The sequence below is a fragment of the Xenopus laevis genome, chromosome 5L (assembly GCF_017654675.1).
Source record: "Xenopus laevis strain J_2021 chromosome 5L, Xenopus_laevis_v10.1, whole genome shotgun sequence".
Classification (NCBI taxonomy): Eukaryota; Metazoa; Chordata; class Amphibia; order Anura; family Pipidae; genus Xenopus; species Xenopus laevis.
Window position 1 is genome coordinate 88,844,133 of NC_054379.1, and position 21,254 is coordinate 88,865,386.

Below are 21,254 nucleotides of genomic sequence, written 5' to 3' on the forward strand. Positions count from 1 at the left end.
TAGAGAAAAATTTGCTAGCAAATTAGACCATCGCTAGCCTATGTCCGCACCCTATCTTCAAGTGACTTTTCGCACTGGTGAACGGCTGTTACTCTGTGAATTAACTAAGATTGCGAATTTTACTAGAGTTTACTTCGCCACCTCAAACCAGGCAAACTGATAAAACTAAACTACATCTTCCTCAATCTTATGTCAGTGGCATCATATCCTGCATGCTGGAAATTCATTAAAGTTGTAAAAGACGCTGGTCGACTTTTACTATTTTAACGCAGGATTGCCTTCAAAAGTCTGAAATATTAAAGATTTTTGTAACACTTTTTCAAGACATTTGAGGGACATGGCACATTTGTTTTAGGGTGGGCTCGTGAGTAGGGCATTAGAGGATTCTCATCTGTCTTTATTATTGTTCATTGAACATTTGTAATAATAAGTAGCCACTTCAAGCATTTGCACCAACATCTCTAATAAAGACATCCATACAACTTTTATATACCCGCCCTATTCAAATTGACCTAAGCATAACAGTACTAAAGAAGTTTCACTAGGCAGAAGTGAACGCTAGTGAAATGCTCGCACTGCCGAAGTAACACTAGCGAAAATTCACCAGCATTCGGTTGCTGAGACGCAACTTTGGATTTTAGTAAATTAGCGTAGTGGTAGCGAATTTGCGCCTGGCGAAGTGGTCGCTGGCGAAAATACACCCTTTAGTAAATTTGTCTCTTTAAATCCTTGTTGCTGGCAAAACAATGCTATAGGCTTAATTTTTTTTTTTATAAATACAGGTGGAGAAACAGCTGATCCACTCTCATTCACTTCATGATTATCTGCAGTGACATGCACCGCGTTGGCCTGTGTGCAGACACATGTAGCAGATTTTGTTTAAGAAACATAAGAGCATTTTTGTGACAAAATTTGTTCCATGTTTCCACACATAAGGTGACAAATTGCCTGTCATTGCAGATACATCAAGGAGCAGATGAGAGCAGATTTACAGTGCCCTGCTGCGTCCTGATGTGCAAATTAGGAGAGAGATAGGGGATAACTGTACAAGCTCAAGCCTGTTCTTTATGATTAACCTCCATTTGATCTTCAGCTTGATGTCCGCACCCACCCGATATCCACTCTCAGACCACCTGAACCCAACTTCCGGGTTCCTTCTATAGACCTGCACTGACCCCCCTCGACGACAACGTCACAAAAGGGGCAGGGTGAGCAGGCGCACGGCTCAATCCTGTTCTTTATGATTAACCTCCATTTGATCTTCAGCTTGATGTCCGCACCCACCCGATATCCACTCTCAGACCACCTGAGCCCAACTTCCGGGTTCCTTCTATAGACCTGCACTGACCCCCCCTCGACGACAACTTCACAAAAGGGGCAGGGCAAGCAGGCGCACGGCTATAGAACTGGAAGTTAGAAGCCGGCAGTGGTAGGTGGCAGGCGGGGAGAGCAGGAAGAAGCTCTTGACCCGGACCACCCGCCACCCGCAAATGGGGGTGCGAGGTCGGCCCGAACCGACTGACCCGCAGTTAAACCAGTTGGTATCGGGCCGGCCAGCACATAACTAGTCTGCACTTATTGGCCCTTAGGGTGAGGAAGGATGCAGAATGGAAAACCATGGTCATGTGTTCCTGTCTTACACTTTGTACTGTACCTGGTAGTTGTAAATGAATTCTTGTATCTTGAGTTCAGTTAATTCAGGTGCCCCTTGTGCTAATACATATTTCTGTGGATGAATAGTGAATACTTTAACATAAGAACTAATTCTGGAGCCTACCATATGTGTTAAAAGTGTTTAACCAAATCCTATATACAAGGACAAGGCCGTTTTATTCCATTTTTTATTATGTAACCCTTGTTAAATTATGCAAGACCTCTGTTTGTTATAATAAAAGGAGTGTACTGCACATCTTGCTGGCACCATATAACTAAATTAGAATGATTATAACGCACCAGTAGTCATCATGGAGGCTTAGCTGAATGCCATGATATGTGACTGTTCTTTAAAAAACAAAATGGCTTTCTAAAGCGTTAGGAGGATATTTACTAAGACTGAAATGTCCCCCATTTTTTTTATTAAAGCAACCTCCCATTCATGAATTTATCTAATTAATCAAAAAATCTGATCCAAAAAGTCAGCACGGGGAAAAGTCTCAACAAATCGTTCATCAAATCAAATCATGCAACTTTTCAAATTTGACGGATTTCGGATTTTTAGCAGCTTTGGAGCATAATAAATCTCAAAACATTTTTTTGTCCTCAAAACATTCAGGTTTTCCCCCTAAAAAATGTGACCAGAAAAAATAGACCCCTCATAAATAGACCCCTTATAGGAGAACTAACTCCCCCCCCACACACACACACACAAACACACAACAGCGGAGCTAGCAGGCGCCATCTTCTGAATCATCATGTTCTTTTTCTGATCAGTTCGGCTACACAGAGCTTGCTGGCACATGAGCAATTGAAGGTAATCTCAGAGTACCATTATACTGTGCATGCGCCAGCAAGCTCCGTGTCAACGAACTGATCAAAAAAGAACAAGAGGTTTCAGAAGATGGCGCCTGCTAGCTCCACTATGCATTTCTGCTTGTATAGGTCAGCTTTACTATGAGAGACACTGTTCATTGAAATAGACTCTGTTGGGAGGGAGCAGAGAGGGGGCTCATTTGATGGCTGTGGATGGGGACTTTTGTCGGGGGGGGGGTTTAGTTCTCCTTTTACATATTAAAAGCTGTTGGGTGGCACATCCATCTCCAAACAGCAATACAAAGGAAATGTGTTCTGTGTAATGTGTTATACTGCATTGAAATACCACTGGGTTGAAACTGTAACCAACTATTTGCTATAATCATCATGAAATCCTTGAGCTGCTCAAGCCACAAGTTTTTAATGAGTGAGATTTATAGTGAACTTCAGGTTCAGGTTCAGTTGATGTTTGACAAACTCTTTATGACTATGGCCATTCTACTTTATTTTATTATTGATGTCAGATATGAAATAACCTTTTGAAAAAGGCATCTCTCAGAAATGGCAGACAGAATAAGATGGAAGATATTGTTTTTTGAAATGTAGAGAGGTGGTGTTATTAATATAGAAGAAATTTAAAGGAAAGGTTGTGAGTTATTAGGGTTAAGGTATGTTACTTTGGTCAGTATTGCCCTCACTGATGGGTTATAGCTGTATGATGAATTATAAATAAGACTTGCCACACTTCATTCTTGGTGACGGATGTTCCCATCTAACTTATATTTGATAAATCCGGACTTGGAATTCTATTTCCAAAGCCAATATACAGCAGGCAGTGTAGAAGAAACAAAATTGATTATCTGCTGCTTCTGCGTGAGCACTGTTACACATCACAGTGATCGATTGAGCATCCATGTCCTCATTATCCATATTTTCAATAACAAAACATAGATGGGAAGATTCATGATATGCATAAGGACAGTAGATAGCATTTTCCCATGTTTAAAAGGCATTGTTATTTGTTAAATTGACATGTCTTTTTGGTAAGAATTCATATTTCCAGATTGCCATTTTTTTCCTATCCATTAGTCCCCAGTTTTGGAAATTGCATATTCCATAGAGGTTGAAAGACAATCCATTTCTGGTGGCTGTAGGGGGGAAATTAGTATTTCAATTTAAAAAAAGAATAGCTTCTTCTCTTTTCTGGTTACTAGACATGAAGAGCCTTCTTCAGTACTTCAATCTCCTGGCAGTGCTTACTGGCAGTAAACAACCTTGAAGGTGACAGTGACAACAAGGGGAAGGACAAGTAGCTTAGCAACTTACTCGCCAGCAGTTCCTTACATGCCTGACTCCTCTTCTCCTGGGGAGAAATCCAATCTGAAAAATGATTTAGACAAAGCCTGTAGCGCTTCATGTGCCTATCTGCTCATTGTCAACCCTGGTTCTGTTGACTCATTGTTTGAATTCTAGTAATTCTGCATGATGCTGTTCTTTATTACCTCCTGCTGTATAATATGAAATATGATTTTTTCCTTTTTGGTTTAGCTTTACACTGCAAGGACTAAACTATATTAAATGTCCTTACATTTTCTTGCATTTGTATTTTCTTTCCCATGTCATTCTTCAGTGGAAGTATCTTCCTAATTACAGGCTCATGAAACCACTTGCCGTTTTATGGGAATCATGAAATTTAATGTAGTTATTCAGAAGATTTTATTACACATTTCCTAAACTTAAATTGTCACGGCATGCAGTTCTATTGTCTTGCTAATATTCCTACCCTTACAAACACATATTGGGAGGTTGTGCTGTAAGTGAAGTCTCACAAGAAGATGTATGGCAGTTTTACTTGTAATCATTTTTTCCTTCATGCACTTTAAGAGTTATACTGATTGTTAATTTGGCATCTTGCATAGTGCCTACATAAGAGGGTTTACATTCAACATGGAGTTTACAGCCATTTTTCTGACATGATCTTCATCTGGCAGTTACTTCACAGAAGTTGAGGACAGGGATATTCAAAAAGGCTACAAGAATATATTCATATAGTGCAGTGAGGATTCACCAGCCAATCACAGTGTAGGACAAAACTCTGTAGGACTATATTTGTCCTTGGGTTTTTTAAATTAAGTAGCTTCAATGTGTATGTCATAGTTACACTAGGGTGGAAAACCATTATCATTACCCTTAATTTGGCATATCATATATACTGTATATTGTAGGCATGACAAAAGCAAAGTTCCAGATGTCAGGCTTTCTTCTTTATCTTTCTTCTTGATTTATCCTTAGATTAATGACTACTCAGGTTTGGACATAAGTTTAAAATAACAGAGAGAGAGAATGTGATTATTAAGTGTGTGAAATGCGTCTCAAAGTGATTTGTTTGTATAATGTGATGTACAATGAGCAACCTTATTAGCAGTGTGCTAGCTTGATGTTTTCATCACTGAATGCCTGTTCAATCACTTTTCTGAGGCCCATGATTGGCCAATTTAATAGCTAAACACACAGAAACTATGGCAGCCTGAGCATTCATAAGATAAAGAAGCAGGGCTGACCGGCACTCAAACGGATCCACAAGACTAGAGATATTCAGTTAAAAGATAAATTTATTGGTAGAAAAATTAAAAATATAGCTTCATCACCATCCACCCTACGCTTTTCACACCCTTCAGGGTGCTTAGTCATGGGCTCCTGAGCATTCACACCAGAAAGTGAGTTTCCTCTACAAATAGGGAGTTCGATCTGCAAACCAAATTCTGCCTGTTACCATGAATACTGAGCTCATCAAATACTGAGCTAAACAGATACCTGCCAACAATGGAGGATAAAGAAAATGGTTGGTAAGTGTGCAGATAGGTTACTATCAGGGAAGTGTATGAGACATGATAACTTGCCAATGACTTCTGCAAACAAATATGTACCATATCTTAGTATTTTTAAGTGTCTTCTGCTATTCATCAGCAGAAACCATGTTTTATTGAGAATTAGTCAGGCTGTGGCCCTTAAACTTAAAGGCGAACTAAACCATAATAATAAATATGTCTAAAAATGCCATATTTTATACACTGAACTTATTGCACAGCCTAAAGTTTGTCCTTTAATATAAGATGATGGTACAGGGCTGATTATTAAATTCTGATATTATTGTAAAGCAATAATTCCAGCAGCACTCCGATATGTAAATCAAAGATTATTTATTCATGCCATTAGCAGAGCGACGTTTCGGGCTATTCCAGCCCTTTATCAAGAGCTTGATAAAGGGCTGGAATAGCCCGAAACGTCGCTCTGCTAATGGCATGAATAAATAATCTTTGATTCACATATCGGAGTGCTGCTGGAATTATTGCTTTACAGTGGAGTTTTTCCTTGGGCAGAGAGGAACACAGCTGTGCACCCGACGCTGCAAAAGGCGGTCTAGTGTAAGTGTGGCACCTTATTGATTTGATTTGACTAAATTCTGATATTAGTTACATTGGTTTCTACAGTATGTTGCCATGTAGTAATTGTCTGTATTATCAGCCTTATATTGTGACATTCAAATTCTATGTGTACTGTTTATTTTAAGTCAGTCCCTAAGCTTAGTAACTGACAGTAGCATGTGCAGTGAATCAGCAGAAAAGAATATGGGGGGCTACTGGGCATCTTCAGAGGCACAGATCTTCCCTGTTGTGGGGCTGTGGTTACTTTGGGTTAGTACAGAAGCCCAAAATGTACAACATTTTATAGCCTACTTCTTTAGTTAACCTCCTTTAGTTCTCCTTTAAGAATTTCTTACAGAATCAAATATAGCCAAATGGCACACAATTTTATACCACACAATCTTTGTGAAGATTATTGAGAGTACACTTACTTTTCAGGGCAAAGCCCTTCTTCGAGTTCTCTAACATACCTCCCAACTGTCCCGTTTTTAGAGGGACAGTCCCTCTTTTGACAGCTCAACCTGCAGTCCCTCATTTGTACTGGAAATTCCCATTTTTCTCTGCACTTAACAGCCAGAAAAAGAAACAATGTTTCTAACTTAATTGGCTTTTGGCAGAGAGCCCAGAAAAGCCACCAGGTGCACTTGGAAACTTTTGTAACAATTTCAGATGAGCAAATAAGTAATTGTAACAATAACAGTTCACAGTTTAAAGGTTAATTCACCTTCATTAGCAAAACTGTAACAACTAAAAAAAAACACAGAAATGTGTTCAAACTTTAATAACCTGCCAAATTTTGTAAAATTAACATGGTAATTAGGGGTTGTGGCACAAAAAATGGGTGTGGTCAAAATGTTTGTTTGCCACGCTACGTGCGACAACCTTTTTTGTCCATCTTTTTATTTCCAAAATGTTGGGAGGTATGCTCTACAAAAAACTTTGTACTGTACAAGATTGTACAGTGCAAAGTAATGTATCTATGGTGTCAATTAGTAACATAGTAATATAGTAAGTAAGGTTGAAAAAGACAAACGTCCATCAAGTTCAACTTTTTAGGTTTTTTTTTTGTTTTGTTTTTTATCTACCTAACTGCTAGTTGATCCAGAGGAAGGCAAAAAACCCATCTGAAGCCTCTCCAATTTGCCTCAGATGGGGAAATATTCCTCAGCTTAGTTGCCCTTCTCTGTACCCTCTCTAATACAATAATGTCCTGTTTGAGTGATGGAGATCAGAACTGTACGGCATATTCTAGATGGGGCCTTACAAGTGCTCTATACAGTTGAAGAATGACCCCCTCCTCCCTTGACTCTATGCCCCTTTTTAATACAGCTCAAGACCTTATTTGCCCTTGATGCTGCTGACTGGCATTGCTTGCTACAGCCAAGTTTATCATCTACACGGATTCCAAGGTCCTTTTCCATTATGTATTTGCCTAGTGCAGTCCCATTAAGGGTATAAGTGGCTTGGATATTTTTACATCCCAGGTGCATGACTTTACATTTATCAACATTAAATCTCATTTGCCACTTAGCTGCCCAGATTGCCAGTGTAGGCGGCCATACATTTTACAATTATGATCTTTCCTGTGACCATTCAGCAGTAACCCTTTGTCGACATCAGGCACCTTCAAAGGTGGCCGATAAAAGTTTTCTGTCTTGTCTGAACGGCGAGACGACTGATATCTGTTGCCTCGACTCCCGCTATACACACATTGAATAACGTATGACCTTTATATTTGGATGTACAGTATATGTACATCAGCAGGTATGCCTTTTATTACATATGGGGCATAGAAGGAAAGTCTGCAGAGTACGATTCCCAGAATACTCTACAGAAAGGTTTTTTTTCTTGGCTTTCTTTTGCTTTTCACTCCAGCAGCAAACACTATGACCTTCAGTGTAAAGTATGTATTTAATGGCTTTATTGCTTAGCTTATGATTTCAAAAAATTGCTTATTCATTTCAACAGACTCCTAAGTATTTAAAATACATAAGATTAACATTCTTAGTTTCCAAATCACTAAATTGGGACTATAAAATGTGTCATTTCTTGTAAATTGTCATAGTATTAAAGAAAAGTATGCATTTGGACTGATCTGATCTACATATATTTCTAAAATAATTTTACATGTTTAAATAAGTCAGGCCAACCGCCTGATATGGAAATACCACTTGTATCATTTTCTGTTTTCAGGAAATTGTGGCTGTAAAGACATAGCAATGTAATGTATGTAATTACTAAACACACAAGGCTTTATTGTTCCATTTAATCCATTTTCGTAAGACATTACAATAAGTGAAAACTGATATCAGCACTGGCGGATTATCAGGATATCATTTACAGCCCTTTATAAGGTTATTGTTGAATGTTATTCATTACAATTGAGGATATCAGCGTTTAAAGGTTGCAGAATCCTCTCCCTGACCGATAATGCCCTGTCAGTAGATCAGAACAATGAAAACGTATGTTCTCTAGGTGCGCTTTTTGAAGTTTACTGTTTGACTGTTGCCGGAAAACTGGAATCTTTCGCAGCAAGAATGAGTTGATTCTCAGAATTCTATATATAATTAATGGAAGTACATATGCCCTCTAGTGAACAAACATAAGAGGTACAAGCATTTTTTTTCTCTTAATTTGTTTTATAGAAATGAAAACATGTTTTCTTTAAAAAGGCACTGGATATATTTAAAAAAAAAGTTTAAATTATTTTTATCCATATACGTAAAATGAATTCATTTCCAGGCATTCTGGCTTGTTTCCATTTTATTGATAAAATGACTGTGGATCTTTTCTGCAGCAACTGAAAAACAGGAGAAAGGGGAATACTTGCTAAAGAAATATATATGTTGAATGATTTCACACTTCGATATAGGCCTCCAGCAGACACTGTTAAGCATCTCATAAATTGTGACAAATATATTCAAGGCAGAGCAGATGATCCACGCAAGTGCTTTTATTTTACTGCCGACACTAATACGTGCTGCAAAGATGGACACCACTTGTAAATCCTGGTTTATGTGTATAACCTTCTGAATGAGGAAGGTGAACACCAAAGCATCAATCATGATCATAAGTAACTTCCATGGATTACTAGGTGATTCTGCAGCACAGGAATTTATATCATATTGTTGAATGTGTTCTGTGCAAGCAGCAGTGATGGAGCAATATATATGTTGGCTAAATCTGCTCCATAATTTAGATATTTTTATAGAAAATATAGAATGTATGGTAAGATGTACGACATGCTTATTCATGAATCCACATTAGAAGGGTAGCTATTTTATTTTTGCATGCTTCAAATTGCATGTTGCAATAGTTGGTTCCCTTGGTCCGGAGGGTGTCCTGGGCCACTCCTGTATACTAGAACCTTGTCAGGCATCATTCACAATCGGCAAGTCGACAGGCATGAAGCAGGTGTCTGGACGAGCTGTGTGAGTTTGTAATTGAAGTCTCTGGCCTATGTCTATGTTACCGTATATGTCCTCTTCTGCCAGGGCATTGGAAGGCTGCATTTTGCACAAGCGTAAGCTGTTGACAGAAGCTAAATTAATTCCAAACGTTTGGCATGCTGTGCTTCATTCCTCCATGTATGTTCAGTATGCCAAGCAATGAGAGTGCTGAAAATAGACACAGCAGAGGTAATTGAAATTCTGGGCTAGGAACATGACTAGAGTATTACCTCACTGTTGTTTGTAGGCCTGACAGTGCAGAGCTAAGAAAAGTTGTGCATTACACAGACAATTAGATGAGCATTTCATAGAAAAGTCAAGTTGGCACATGGAATTTCTCTCCACCTTGGAGAACTCCGTGTACAGTGTTCAGAAGCTTCGTTGGCACAAATGATCAACTACAAATTACTCATATATAATAGCATGATATATTTCCCAGGAGCAAAGCTGTTGCATTGAATAACATGTAAAAGTAGAAAGGTCTAATATATATGAAATAGAGTATGCAGATTATTTTATGCTAGTATACAGGAGTTCTACATGTAGTAGGGTATGTGAACAAGTAATTGTACCCTGTAGCTTTACACGATTGTAATTACCGGATGATGGTAGTTGCTTGCTTACAGTTTCATAGCCATGTATCCCATTGACCTCCACAGTAGCATGAAATGTCACTGTATCATCTATTGCAATGTTGCATGGTTTTTTGTAACTAAACTTGATGTGTTATAGGCCCAAAAATAGCAGGTTCATTTAATTATCATATATATATATATATATATATATATATATATATATATATATATATATATATACACACAACACAAGAGAATTTGACATGTCTGTTTTTGCTTCAGGGGTACAAATCACGCTTCAGTTAGGAGCAATAGAAATAAGGTCACCAACGAGGTAATGACAGTTTTTTTATAATTATCTACCATGCTACAGTATTTGTTAAAAAATGGGAATATACTAACCAGAACGACATGGAGAAAAAATAAATAATTTCATTGTTTGATCCTCATGCTAAAGAACCATGGTGAACCAAGGATCAACCAGCTCCCTTAAAAAACTGTAATTAGAGTCATACAGAAGAGAGCATGGACAGTCAAATGCATAAAAATATGTGCTTTCAAGCCTGAGTGTCCTTTAATAAGAGTCCCCTGTTGTGTATAAGCCATATTTGGAAAGTTTTAAAGCTTTAGGACTGCCTTTGTAATGATAATCGTGTGAAGCAGCCTGTTTTTTATACTTTCAAACTTAAACCTGAATCAGGGATTTGATACATAGAACGGATATTTTTGATACCTTGGGGAGAGATTGAACTGTATATAGTGAATTACATTTGTCCAAACTCTTGATCGCTAACAAGATTAGAACAAAACTCACACATACCACACAGCAAATAAACCATTGCCATGTGTGCGACATAATTTGAGAGCTTGGCCCTTGCTGACTGACTTGACCCATTCACACAACCTATTAAGCTGAGGTTCTGTTTCTTGCAAACACTATTGTCCATGACCCCTTATGACTAGATTGTGGCTAAAGTATTATAATGGTATCTGAGTCACTAAAGTCAGAAGCTAGCATTATATAGGCACCATGACCTTAGCAAGGATGCACTGAATCCAGTATTCCATTTGGGATTCAGCCAAGATTCAGCCTTTTTTCAGCAGAATTCAGATTCATCTGAATCCAAGTGCCTGGCTGAACCAAACCTAAAAAATCACGTGACTTTTCAAATGTTTTAAACCACGCGATGCGCGCATGGTTCTCTTCCTCTTTCTTAGTCTAATTTATATATGCAAATTAGGGTTCAGATTTGGTTCAGTATTCACCCAAATTTTTCACAAAGGATTTGGGATTCAGCCAAATCTTAAAATATTTTTATGCTTTCCTAGATCATAGTCCATTTATATTTTTTTAGCACTCGTTCACCTCACATGCATCACATGGAAAAAGCAACAAGACAACATGATCCATTAAAATCAGTGAAATCATTAGTTCTCTGTGCACATTTACAACTTCTCTGTCAGATGTAACACAGAGCAAGGCAATCATATTTCTAATTTTACTGTGGCAGCGATCTGATTATACATTGCATGCAGGGAAAATTCAAGTGTCTCTAAACCTCAGGAATGTGAAATGACTTTACATTTATGTATATTTTATCTAAGTGTACCTATTCCAAGTAGGTTTCTTCAGCAGCTAGAACGGGAGCGACAAGTATAAGTATATGACCCTTATCTGTATTTGTTGAAGCCCTTGTTATACATAGCAAAATAGGCTATATGCTGCACTTGCATTCTTAACCATGGTGTGTATGTATATATACAGATTTTCTTTTTCTCTCTAATAATATATCAGTACCTTGTACTTTATCCCAGCTAAGATATAATTAATCCATACCTGATGCAAAACATTCATATTCGGTTTAATTAAAGGAAACCTATACCCCCCGAATATTGTAGGTCTGAAAAAATAAGGGCTGCCCCCTGGGATTGTAGGATTCACGGTGCACACAAACAAGCCAAACAAACCATACTTGTTAGGTCACATGAGCCAATTAACAGACAGAGTTGTGTCTTTTGCTTCCACACTTCTTCCTGTTACAGTTAGAGTTGTAGTATTTCTGTTCAAGCAATCTCTGAGGCAGCACACACACCACGAAATGCTGGTTCAAGACAAGAGATGTAGACGGGAAATATTTACTTAAATATATCTACCAGTTTGGTAAGATTCTTTAATATGCCAATTAATTTGATATAAACTGTCTGTTGCTTAAGTATTCGTTTTGGGGGTAGAGTTTTCCTTTAAAGTTAAAATGATTTTTCAGCTGATTTAAGGTATGGAGAGCCTTTATCCGGAAAAGCCCAGGTCCTGAGCATTCTTTATGATAGGTTGCATACCTGTACCTATATAAATATGTGTGTGTGCTTGCAAAAATGCTGATAGGTGTTGTTAAACCAGTGTATTTTATGTTGAAGTCAGAGTCCTTGCCATGCCCATAGCAGTCATTAAAAGAAAAGATGGCTCATTGGTTAAGTCTCTGCATACTGACGTAATTCTAGGTTTGATTCCTTCATCAATTTCTTGTGTGCTTGGGCAAGTCACTTAATCTCCCTGTGCCTCACATACCAAACTTTGATTGTAAGCTTAGGTCCTGATTGTGCCTGAAACATCCTGTGCATAGTGCCACATTTAATTAGGAGTACCATAGATGAAAAATAATATTGCCATACATTTATTTATGCTTTATTTAGAGATATGTGCAACGTTGTCAGAACATTATTCAGTTGGCATCACTATCTTCTGAATACAGAACTCATTTGCGGCCATGAGCACAAGGTGAAAGAACAATGGGAAGCGAATGCTGAATTTTAGTATGTGAATTTTAATGATCAGTATCTTGCATGCGGAGTAGGTTTCAAAGTATTTCCTGAGGCATCAGTAGCCCTTAAAAGCCTGCGTGAATAACAAATCTGAATTATTTTTTTTATCTAGCATACAGCATTATAAGCAATAGAACAGTTTAGCACTAAGGAAAGGTATTGGAAATAATGTCAATGTTTTCATATTCCAAAGCAGAAAATAGATTAATTTCTTCAGTTAAAAATGTTAAAACGTTTAAATACCAAGTCCTTGTGAATGTATGCCCCAACGGCACCGGAATTAAAGGGACACCTGGCTTCCAGTTGTTCCAATTGTACTACCAATTGTAGAGGGCCCAACTGTTTATATTATTATATGAGATGTGTTCCAAAGAGACAACTTCAGCATTTTAACAAATGATTCTTTTATGATAAATGCGGTGCATCTTTAGAGTCTGGTTTGACTTCCCTCTGCCATAGACTATCTTTCTTAACTTATCATTGTTTCCATGCTAATTCCTTCAGTTAAACGTTCAAGTTTACTGTGATACCTTTCATGATTGTTCAAGGGTTGTCTCTTGCAAATGTGTTTTTATTTGACTGTTTAGGGCCATTTTTAACAGTTATCTTTGTCCAGATTTCCCCACAGACCAGCTTTGGGTTTTCATGAAGGCCCACCACCTTTGGCTTGACTTGTTTTATTTTTAACCTAATACCCTATCTTAACTCTGCAGTTTAAATCAATTTTGTAGGGAGCATATCTACAGTCCATATTTAATCTCAACGGGACCTACCTGTGACAATTGCCCCACAAGTTATCTCTTCGTATTCCTTTTCATTCACCTAGACATCTACTTATACCATATGTTCTAATCCCTTTACATTATGCTTAAAGGTGTAGTTTTTTTTTATAGTTTTTGAATTATTTGCTCTCAAAAAAGTCTTTCAAAAGAGGATCACTGACCCCAGCAGCCAAGGCTACAGTTTTATTGTTATTGTTACTTTTAATCATCTATCTATCCAAATGTAATTTGTACTTTCACTACAAAAATTGCCTACCCATGCTTTGTAAGGCCTACCCAAAATCGTCTGTCGGTGTATAAATCCAGTATAATTCACAGCTCTCCAGATGAGGGTGATACAGGAAACTGTTAGTGATCTGCAACCTGCAGCCTGATCAAAAGTCTGTTTTCTATGTTGTCATGAGCTACCATTATATTAAATAGGGTCGGTTTGCTATACTTGCGTTTCTCTATCAATTGACCTTAATTTATTTTATTTTGCATGAGCAGTTGCTATGTTCTTACTGTTCAGAGTTAAAATCCATCCATACACTCCAGTGACTTAGCAGTGTGTTTGGTAGGAAATGAGCATAAATAAGGGTGGGTTGCTTGCTGTTTGGCTTTTAGGCAAGCAAAATAATATGCATAACACACACCCTCCCAATAATTAAAAACTTCTAATATCATTATATTAAATCGTATTGTTGCTGTATACTGTATAAGGTGAGAGAACTCAATGAGAAACTCTGCTGTGAATTGAAATGGTGGAGAACTGAATGCCTGAAATGGAATGAATACTGTTTTTGTTCATGTCAATGATTCTCAGTGCAAGCCGCCTGATGAATTAGCTCCACTATGGAATGTTCTCTATCCTTACGAGTTTGTTTATGGTTAATTTGTGGTGTAACAGGAAAATCCCTTCCCTGGAGCGATTAACCCACGGTTCATTCAAAGGAGCTAGGCAGCCATGCTAAATATATGAAATGTCATTCAGAGATAAATTTATTTTAGTAATGCAAAGTGTATAACATTTTATGTATTCTTTTAATTAGGGTTAAAAGAATGTAAAATATGCTCTTTAATAACTTACACTTGTATTACTTTTTACTCCCTGCTCACATCTAAAAAAAAAAATAATATGATGATTCCATTTACTATAATACAATAGGCTGATTTACCATGCCTAGAAAAGTGGAAAAAACTGTCCCAACCTGGCATGTTTTTACCCTCAGTAAACTATTTATATTCAGCATTCCATCATAATTGGGTACACTAGTGTTAGTGGCAAATGTTTACCTCTCATCGTATGAATTATATGCAGAGCAACAGAGAGGGTTAAAATATTTGCAACATATTTTGTAAAAGAGGAGCCTTCTACCCACTAATTCAAAAGAGAAGGTTCCTTGGGACCCAAACCTTCTACATTTACTAAGGTTTGTTATGGTTAATACATTAGTTACTGTGTTCTCATCATTTGTGTATTGTCCCCAACCAATCAGTAAACAATTTTTTCAGGTTTTGCCCACCTTGAACCTTTAGACATTATCCAGGGGGGTAGCTAGATCGGGAGCAGTAATTAGGTAGGGTCATACACGTACCTTTGTTCTGTACAAACTGAGATGAGTTTAGGGATCTGAACTATAATTTGATATAACTAACCTTATGTCCAAATCTGTACATAATGCTTACTACACTTAGAGGCACAATTCCTAAAACTCGAATTAATCTTTTTTTTAATGAAAACAAATTGACCAAACTCCCTTCCACAATTTTAACTCATTTATCAATAATTATTTTGCTTTAAAATCGTAGCGAAAATAAATCATGACAAAATCGTCCATCAATTTGAATCATAAATTTGATGCTCTGAAAACTATATTTTTTTGGATTATCGAAATCTGACGAAAACCCCAGATTTTTCAGATTATCCAGCGCAGATCACGATGTCTAGAAACAACTTTAGGAACATCTGCCATTGACTTCTACATGACCTCTACAGGTTTTTATCAGCTTTGAGGTGTGATAAATCTTTAAAAAGTCTAAACTCTAAAAAAAAGTTTTTTTCCCATGACAAATTTGAGTTTTCTCCCTAAACACCTAGATCAGAAAAAATCAATGTTTAATAAATGGGCCCCAAAATACAGAAAAACATCCCTCTCTAGGGATAACAATTTAGCCCTTAAGTGTACTGTGAGTATAGCATGCATACATCATGTAAAATGCTGCACATTATCATGAATGTATTGAGAACTATAAAGTTTATAGGATGTGAATTCTATACTAGCAAGAAGATTTACACTAAAATCATTGTAACCTCCTGTATTTGTGCTCAGTTGAAAATGTTATATGGCTAAATATAATGCAGTTTTTTTCTGTGTCTTCTTCATGCAAAACTAGAAAACGCAGAATTTTCTAAATTCATATGATCTTAGTTTATAGCTCTGGAATCTGTGGTAGACGTTTATTGTTAATTCAACACGCATCCTCTAATTCAGTGGTCCCCAACCAGTAGCTCGCGAGCAACATGTTGCTCTCCAACCCCTTGGATGTTGCTCTCAGGGTCCTTAAAGCAGGTGCTTATTTTTGAATTCCAAGCTTGAAAGCAAGTTTTGGTTGCATAAAAACTGAGTATAGTGCCAAGTAGAGACTCCTGTAGGCTACCAGTCCACATAGGGGCTACCAAATAGGCAATCACAGCCCTTATTTTGCACCCCAAGGGACTTTTTTATGCTTGTGTTGCTCCCCAACTCTTTTTACATTTGAATGTGGCTCACAGGTAAAAAAGGTTGGGGACCCCTGCTCTAATTCAACAAATTAAGTTCTTTTTAAGGTCACACAGAGTTATACTCTTTATGTCCTCTCTTAGGCATGATGTGTGGACACAAGCAGCATTAAATATTAACAGTAGAATCATCACTGGCCCAATAGAAGATTAACTGATATATTATTGTGTTTATATATGGATATTGTAGCTGTCAGATAACCTAACTACACTTGAAGGATTAAGGACAATTGCAGTGCTGATTGTAACGTTGCTAATTTCCCTGTTTTCATTTTACAGGTCACAGCTAGAGGATTTGGTCCATTGTTGCAGTTTGCCTACACTGCTAAGCTGTTACTGAGCAAAGAAAACATCCAAGAAGTCATCCACTGTGCTGAATTTTTACGTATGCACAACCTGGAAGACTCCTGCTTCCGATTTCTTCAGACGCAGCTACTAAACAATGAGGATGGATTGTTTCTGTGCAAGAAAGACACCTCACGCCAGCCTATGCATATTGATACGTTTGATTGTGAAGAAGAAACAATGGAATCTGAAACCTCAAAAATATCCTGCCCCAAGGAAAGAATGCATCAGGAGTCTTTCAATTTCAGCGCAGGAGGAAGGGTGATAGACAGAAATGATATTATATCGCCTAATTGTGATATGCAAAAGGACAAAGAGAGTTTAGACAAGGATTCAATAATCCGCTATCCAAAATACAAGAAATACCAGCTTGCTTGTACTAAAAATGTTGGCAATGCATCCCACAGTACCTCAGGTTTAACAAGCACATTTAGTGAACAGAATTCTGAAACTGGTCTAAAACCAGGATTCCCCTTAAACCAGATCAAGAGTGAGCCCCATGATGATGACAATGAAGAAGAGAGTATAACTCTATGCTTGTCCGGAGATGAAACCGATATCGGAGACAAAGATGGGGATGTTGAGATGGTCAGGAAACAGCCCAGCCCTGTTTGTATTGATAACCCCAAGAGTGTATCATCACCATCCTGTTTAAGAACTTTTTTTAGCAGAACAAACGGGGCAGAGTTAATGGATTTTCCTGCTACTTCCCAACAGCATTTCGCCAGAAGTCCTGCATGCCCTGTAGAAAAGAGAGCAACTCAGGGTGACCATAAAACTGAATACAACTCTTTTATTGGGAATTTTGAACCTCATAAGGATTCATTTAACTGCTTAATAGCATCCCCTCTCAGGGGGTCTGGTTCAGAGCTGGCCTCTAAACATGAGGTGGAACTAGACAGGAGGAGTGTCATATTCTCTTCAAGTGCTTGTGACCAAATAAGCACTCCGGTGCAATCATACTCTGGTGTGAGCTGCTTAGACAAAGAGTTTTCTGAGCATGTGCCAAAGGGTTTGTGGGCAGGAGGTAGCCAATCTCTCCCTAGCTCCCATGCCTTTTCCCACAGTGGACTGGTAGCAGACCCCTTGCCGGGAAGACTGCGGCCTAACCCCAGTTGCCCTGTGCCAATTAAAGTTTGCCCCCGTTCCCCGCCATTGGAAACCAGAACTAGGACATCTAGCTCTTGCTCATCGTACTCATATGCAGAAGATGGCAGTGGTGGTTCACCTTGCAGCCTTCCTCTCTGTGAATTTTCATCATCTCCCTGTTCCCAGGGTCCACGATTTCCAACCAATGACCATCAAGAAGTTTGTTCAATGGCAGACTCTCTCTATAACAGTAGGCCCCAGATAAAATGTGAGCGGTCATATGGAACTAATTCAAGTGATGAGTCTGGATCTTTTTCAGAAGCAGACAGTGAATCATGTCCTGTACAGGACAGAGGACACGAGGTAAGCAGTAGAGAAATATGTGCAAATTGTGACCTACATAACCATTATTGTCTGACCTTTCATATAGTACCCTTCATTGGGCTCTTGTTTGTAGAGACAAAGGTTAATTTGTGTGTATCTGTTTTGCAACTGACTCTGGACTAAAAACTCTAGCTGCCTGGATATTACATCAACATGTGTATTTCATGTACTTTTCTAGAGATTTGGGAAATTGCAGAAAATAGTGAAATACAGCATTCAATATATATATTTATAGTGTTCTCTAATTGTGGATCTGCTTAATGTAACTGGGAATTCTGATTATATAATCGGTAATTAAAAATCCATCTATACCTAGAGAAAAGGATGACATGAGAATATTATGACCCTCCTATGCCTCCAATTTATTAAATTGGAAGTATTTTTTCAATCTAACAACATTATGGGGTATTTACATGCAACGCATGGTGCAAAGAGCAAAGCTGAATCCACTGTGTTTTCTTCACTTTTCTCCCTGTCCTGCACTTTGATAAATTGACATGTCTTTGCATGCAAACCTTGAAGATCAATGCAGTCACCAAAATTCTTTGATGGTATATGTATAATTTTGGTACACTAGAGGCTCCAATTGTCATTGTAGCTGTACCTGACAAAAGCCAGGAATCTGGAATGGGAGAGAGACCTTTTGTATTGGGATACAAAAGGTCCTTGCAGTGGGCTTTAAAATCTGAAAAATGCAAGTAAAAAAAAATCAGAAAAAAAGGGATAAGCTGATGATGAAGTTAAATGTTTGTCTGCTATAGGATTCAAATATTTGTAGATTTGGCTTTTAAATAATTTACTGAATGTCCACAGACTTTACCACCCACATATAAAAACATCCATGCCAAAATATAAGTGAGCAAATAACGGATTGCAAATGTTTCTGTACTAATTATGTGTGTTGTAGGAAAGCATTTGGCCTACAGTTACTGCAAAGCATGTTTGTAACTGAGAAATCGCCCATTGCCATCTCATTGTATTATTCTCTAAGTATATTCAGCATATTTTAACTCTAATCAGCAATGATAATGGAATGTATAGGTTGGTTTATTACTCTTAGTACTGTTTTATTTGGCTGTTAGTGCAATATTAACTGAATTAACATGCACAATAGCTCTGTGACTTGCAAAAAGTCGCTAATTATGTACAACGTGGGTAGAGTTCCTATAATGAATTCCAGGAAATCCCATGTAGTTATTTATGCCTCCATAATAAGTGAAATTGCTCAAGATAACCTTAGATGAGTTGGCATTGAGGTGTATAAAATATATATTTTGAATTCAATATGATTAAAAATCTAACAGCACTTCAGATACCTCATCTGTGGAACTGGAACTTTTTAAGTGACTTTTGAATTATAGCAGTACTAGGGATCAGGGTCGGACTGGGGAGCCCGGGCCCACCGGGGCTGCTGTCCCAGTTCCCCACTCCACCCCCCGCTGCGCATACTATTGTTTTTACCGCAACGCCCAAAAAAGGGAAGAAGCCTGCGCATCTGAGTTGGCATTGAGGTGTATAAAATATATATTTTGAATTCAATATGATTAAAAAACTAACATCCCTAGCAGTGTCGGACTGGGCCAGCAGGACACCGGGAAAAAACCCGGTGGGTCCCCAGCTCTTTTTTCTTTTCACGGTGTCCCACTGGCCCAAATGTCAATTAAAAAGTTCCAGTTCCACAGATGCAGTAGCTGAAGGCATTACTGCTGTCACTCAGAGTTAAAGCTAGTTCTATATTGGCTGCTGACTCAACCAGCCCTGCCAGAGTTGGCACCATATGAACACAAGTTTGGGCCAAGATGATGGTCCCAGGGGCCAAACCTATTGGCCAGAATTTGCCCAACACTTGCAGGACCATATCAAACAAAGGTCAGCTCATTTGGAGACCTAGCCATACAAGTGCAACTTCACATCTTTAGCCAGTTGCTCTGGTGACAGGAAGGTGCAAAAGCCTGTCTCACATTTTAACTATGGCACCTCCAGATGTCATGAAGGCACTCATATGTAACATGCATCGAATAAATACACACAGATTCCAAGCTAAAAAATATTATTGTTGTTGTTGTTATTGTATATTGGCCTAAATATTAATGTTGAGAAAAGATATTTCTACACAATCAGCTCATTTTAGCTCCCCTTCAAGAAAACATATTTATTAGTATGAGTGTTCCTTTAAGGAAATGACTAAACAGCTCTTGCCAAAAATGCGTGTGACCTTTGTAAATAAGAAAATAGCCACATCATCATACCTAAGGTCACCTGCCGTGTTTAATGTTCAGCCAGTGTTTTTATTTGGGTGTCTGTTAGCTGATATGACATCCACATGAGGAAAGGTGCAAAGTTTAGTAAGACTAGCTGTGTGAATGGGGGCTAAGGTCATTATTCCAGCTAATACACCTGTTTGTAAATGAGCAAATGTAACCTTTAATACATTGCAGCATGTAATTATTCTTTGTATTATTGCTAAATGCTAATATTTTCAGAGCCGTGTCATATTTTATCCAATGAAAAAATACAAGCAGCACCGGAAGGGCTTGGAGCAAAATCTTACTACAAGCTCCTCTATTTTGTGTCCCTTAGCATAGTGGACTGAAGAGGAGGGGAACAAACAATTTTGTCCCAGCTGCATTATAACATTTATGAGTACTTTGCAGATTTGGCTGGCTACCAGAAGTTTTAATTTTTTGTGTGTGTGCTCTTGTGTTTCATTATGAATCATAGGACTATTTGCAGGAACTCTCTCAGGCACTTTGCTAATTTTCCAAGAAAGATACTCTGCTTTTTTTTTTTTTTTTATCGAGAGACACATTTGCTGGCATTTATTTAAATAGAATTGATCTCGGTCCACACTAGGTGGATCATGTGTATGTACTGCTATCTAGTGGCAGGCATTGACTACTACAGCTTATATATATGTTGCAGTTAACCAGTTATTGAACTAGTTTTGTACACAGTATCCTTTATCTAGATAAGTACTTCCCCACTTTTACATAGACATTTTGGCGTTTGGGAAATAATATGAAAACACAGGATCTCCACCACTATCATAAAAGGGCAGAAGAGAAACACTGATATTTAAATGACATGAAGAACCTGTTACAATGCATGCACTATTCAGTGATTTTACCCAGTTAATTATCTTGTTCAGTAAACCA

At 37.9% G+C, this 21,254-nt stretch overlaps 1 protein-coding gene across 4 annotated transcripts in view; it reads left to right on the forward strand.

Moving 5' to 3' along the window:
* Positions 1-21,254, forward strand: part of bach2.L (BTB domain and CNC homolog 2 L homeolog) — a 187,614-nt gene that overhangs the window by 160,224 nt on the left and 6,136 nt on the right. For all 4 annotated transcript variants that reach the window (XM_041563018.1, XM_041563020.1, XM_018263387.2 and 1 more), the window contains one exon: positions 16,561-18,078. In XM_041563018.1, the coding sequence (XP_041418952.1) occupies positions 16,561-18,078 (1,518 nt within the window). The remainder of the gene's footprint in view (positions 1-16,560; positions 18,079-21,254) is intronic.